At 44.5% G+C, this 4,213-nt stretch overlaps 1 protein-coding gene across 1 annotated transcript in view; it reads right to left on the reverse strand.

Moving 5' to 3' along the window:
* Nucleotides 1–1,590: 1,590 nt before the first annotated feature.
* ntf4 (neurotrophin 4) overlaps nucleotides 1,591–4,213 on the reverse strand; it is an 8,089-nt gene continuing 5,466 nt past the window's right edge. Inside the window, exon 2 of the mRNA XM_031862436.1 lies at nucleotides 1,591–2,944. Within this exon, the coding sequence (XP_031718296.1) occupies nucleotides 1,591–2,925 (1,335 nt within the window). The 5' untranslated portion in view covers nucleotides 2,926–2,944. The remainder of the gene's footprint in view (nucleotides 2,945–4,213) is intronic.

Below are 4,213 nucleotides of genomic sequence, written 5' to 3' on the forward strand. Positions count from 1 at the left end.
CTTTTCTCCGTTTTTCTTTTCCACGTTGATTCGTTTCATTCTTTCCCTTCTGCAGGATGTCACCTGTGTGCAGAGGTGAGTGTAACTAAGTACATTTACTCGAGTACTGTTGATTACATGTTAAATGTACTTCTACTGTTCTTTATTTATTCCACCGCACCACATGCACCGGGTACATATTGTGCTTTATTCTCCACTACATTTATTTGATAGATGGAGCCGTTAATTACGTGGCAGAGTAAGATTTTGCACGTATAAATATGCAGGACTTTTACTTGTAATGGAGTATTTTTTTAAATGATGCAACTTTTATACAGATAGCAGATCTGAATACTTCTTTATGAAGCTGTAGTTTGAGGAATGGTCAGATTACGACAGTAAAACACCTGAAATGTACGACTTATGATAACGTTTCTTTTCCAAAATAAATCCCAGAGTGCTTTGAGATTTCAAAGTCATGTGAAAGATAAAGTGCTGAGTACAAAGATCCTTTATTACCACATGTTGGCAGGGTAAACTGAACAAACAGATGGTAAAACTACCTTGTTTAGGTGTCATGTCATTTACAAACCACATGGTTGTTACTCGCACTCATGACCCACATTGAGCGAGTTCCACACAAGGGTTCGGGTTATTGTCACATTCATGGTGATCCATATGGGAACCGGTGTGGAGCAGTGAAACGGAGCCTCAGTAGGTGGCACTGCTTCCTCTCACAAGCCAAGCGGCCCGGAGGCTGGAATTATCATCAGACACTGGAGAGACCTACCACTCCATGAAGACTTCTTCTATAAATACACACAGATATACATAGCTTCATACATAAAGGTATACTGGTGTCTCATATACATATACATATATATACATATACACATACATATATATACATATACACACACATACATACATATACATACATACATATATATACATACACATACATATATATACATATACATATATATACATATACATATATATACATACATATATATACACATACATATATACATACACATACATACATATATATACATACACATACATACATATATATATACATATACATATATACATACATATATACACATATACATATATATATACATACACATATATACATACACATATACATATATATATACATATACATACACATATATACATACATATATATACATACATATACATATATACACATATACATACACACACATATATATATATTAATTAATATTAAAAGGAATATATTAATATCAAGGACATACACATGCTTACATACTAATCAAAAAATAACTTAGATTATGAAAGATAAATCATACAAAAACAGTAAAATCTCTATATATGACAATTTTCCCTAAGATCTAGTATTGAGGTCTTCTTGTTTTTTTCAAAAGTCATTTGAAGTTGTGGTGGAGGGAGGGAGGGATGAGAGGGAGAGAGGGGGAGGGGGAGAGAGAGAGGGGGAGAAATACCCAAATCCATCATGTTAAAGGAAGTGCACACAGAAGGATGTCGCAGCTGCTCTGGTCTGTGTCACTTTCTACTCCCCCCTCCCCTCCCCCCTCTCTCTCTCTCTCTCTCTCCCTCTCAGCCTCTCCCCTTCCTCGTTAAGACCTCCCTCCCCACCGCCTGATTGGTTCTGGACAGCAGCACACAGACGCAGGATGAGTCGATGCGGATCCACCTCCATCCCGTCCGGTTGTTGGCGTCCTTGGTGAGCGCCCGGACGTACGACTGCTTGGCTTTGCACTCGCTCACCCACTGTTTCTTGTCCACGCCCAAGCAGCCGGCCCCGGCAACGCCCGTCCCGACAGATTTCGGCGGCGCGCCGCTCCTCGACCGGCCGGCGTTGCTGATCTGCTCGGCCTCGCGACAGCGAGTCTCGTAGAAGTACTGTTTGAGTGGTCCCGTCTGGGTCTGGATCTCCTGCAGGATGGTGACCTTCTGACCGTGGGAGTCGATGGCCGTCTTCTTGTCGGTGACCCAGACGCTCTCCGCCTCGCACACCGACTTCTCCCCTCTCCTCCTGTCGTTCAAGTGTGAGCGTTTGTCCCTTTTAACGGGTTGGGCGACCTCGGAGACGCCCGGGGAGTCCGCCCAGCTCAGAGTCCTGTCGATGGCCCGGTCCCCGTGACCCTCGATGTGCATGTCCTCCTGCTCCTCTCCATCCCTGTCCTCCTCCAGCAGGCCGGTCTCCAGCATGAGCAGGAGAGGCGGGTGCTCCGGAGGCGACGGGGACGGAGAGAACAGGACTCGCGGATGTGCGTCCAGGAACATCTCGTCCAGCCCCGTGCCGAGCCCCGCGTCCTCGGTCAGACCTCTTCCAGCCCCCGGTGTCCACGTGCTTCCTGTCCCGACTGTAGGCGCATCCCTCGGCTTCTCCGAGGGGACAGTCGGACCTGGTCCTCTTTGACCCTTCAGACTAGCAGCAGGACTGTCTGCAATCTTGGTTTCCGCTGTAGAATCCTGAAGATTGTCCTTCTTGTCCACAAAGCTGGAGTAGTCTCGCCTGCTGCTGCTGTCAGCATTTAAGTCCTTTGGTAGAGAACTATCCTGGTTAATATCCTCGGCCCTGAGCGTCCCTCCTTCCGTGGGAACATCCACGCTGGCTCTGCTTCTGCCATCGCTGCCCGAGTTGCTATTCGACCGGTCGGTTCCTCGGTTCTCCACTCCAAGCGTCTCTTCATCTGCGGAAGATTTCACATAATCCCGGCGGTTCTGGAAGTTTTGTCTGTTGGCAGCCGCGTTGTAGTCCGTCTGTGAGGCATTTCCGCGGAAGTCGTGGTCCACGGCGGGCGCTGCGAGGCGAGCGGCCGGGTCATGGCGGTGCTCCGTCGTCACGGCAGCAATCGTGGACACGGGGTCGTGGGGGAATGGCAGGGCCGAGGCAATCACCATGGCAACCAGGGGAAGCCAGTGCATCACTCCCAAGACGTATCAGCTGAGGAAGCAAAGAGACGGGAGAGACAAGTTAACCCCAAGTACCTGAATTAAGATGTAAAATGAGAGGTTTTACTGGGGGCCCCGCAGCTTTACGGCCCTGCAGCTTTAACCGCTAAGGCACGGCTTCAACATCTTTGGCAGAACTCGTGGAAAAAAAAAAAAAAAAAAAAAAAAAAAGCACAGCGAGGATGAACCTCTGCCCTCCTTTTAAAAGGCTTTTTTAAATTTATTTTGCTCTGTTTTCTATCATCCGAGAACCAAGAAGGGGTTCCTTAGAGAAGATGATGCCTGAACTTGATATAATTCATCTGCATTCATGGCTAGTGTAAACAACCAGCCTGCCACGACCTGCAATATTTAAACTGTGTGCAGCTTGTTATCACAAAGGGATTAATAGTTGATTTTGTGCCACGAAAATATTAAACAAATATTGCAGAATCTTTGCAATAAAAGTCATGCAGCTGCAGCAGCAGGTGACATTTACAGTCTCAATAACTGTGATTAAACAGGGTCGACCATGTTACTAAATGTTGTTTAAAGTTTATTTAAGAGCTGCAGCGATTAGTTGATCAACAGAAAATTAAAGACTATTAACTGTTTTAATAATCATCTAATCACAGTTATTTTTCAAGCAGAAATGACAAAAAAAACATATATTCATCCTCTAAAATGTGAGCATGTCTCTTTTTCTTGTCTCATATTATTATAAATTTTATATTTTTAATCAAAAACAAAAAACGTAGATTAAATTAAAATAATATAATAGTTGCAGCTGTATTTAATTCTTTGACATTAATGAGATTACAATGATATCAAATGTGCCTTTAACTATATCCAACTAAATTATTTTAATACAAAATTGTTACAGTAATGGCGACACTGAAAAGTCATTATAACAACTGTACATGAGTCAAATCACACACTCCCTCCTGGAAGCCAAATGTAAACATTTTCCGGTAGTTTGTCACGTCTGACATCATCCGGCTGAATCGTGAGTCACATTTCATTTCTGTTTCACAGTGAGGTTCCCCTGTGACTAACTGCATAAATATCCCAGCCAGCCCTCCATGCAGCGGGGCGGCATTTCACCCGGCGCTCAGGAGGTGGTGAGCGCTGTTGTTTGTTTGCTTGAAAGCAGGGAGGAGGTCACTAGCAAAGAGTTAAAACAAGTGGAATGATCAGAATGTCAGAGACGCAGCTTTACTGGCGAGGCTCCTCTCAGAGAGAGAGAGAGAGAGAGAGAGAGAGAGAGAGAGAGAGAGAGAGA

This window comes from Anarrhichthys ocellatus, unplaced genomic scaffold, assembly GCF_004355925.1.
Source record: "Anarrhichthys ocellatus isolate YVR2014 unplaced genomic scaffold, GSC_Weel_1.0 scaffold26, whole genome shotgun sequence".
In the NCBI taxonomy this organism is placed as follows: Eukaryota; Metazoa; Chordata; class Actinopteri; order Perciformes; family Anarhichadidae; genus Anarrhichthys; species Anarrhichthys ocellatus.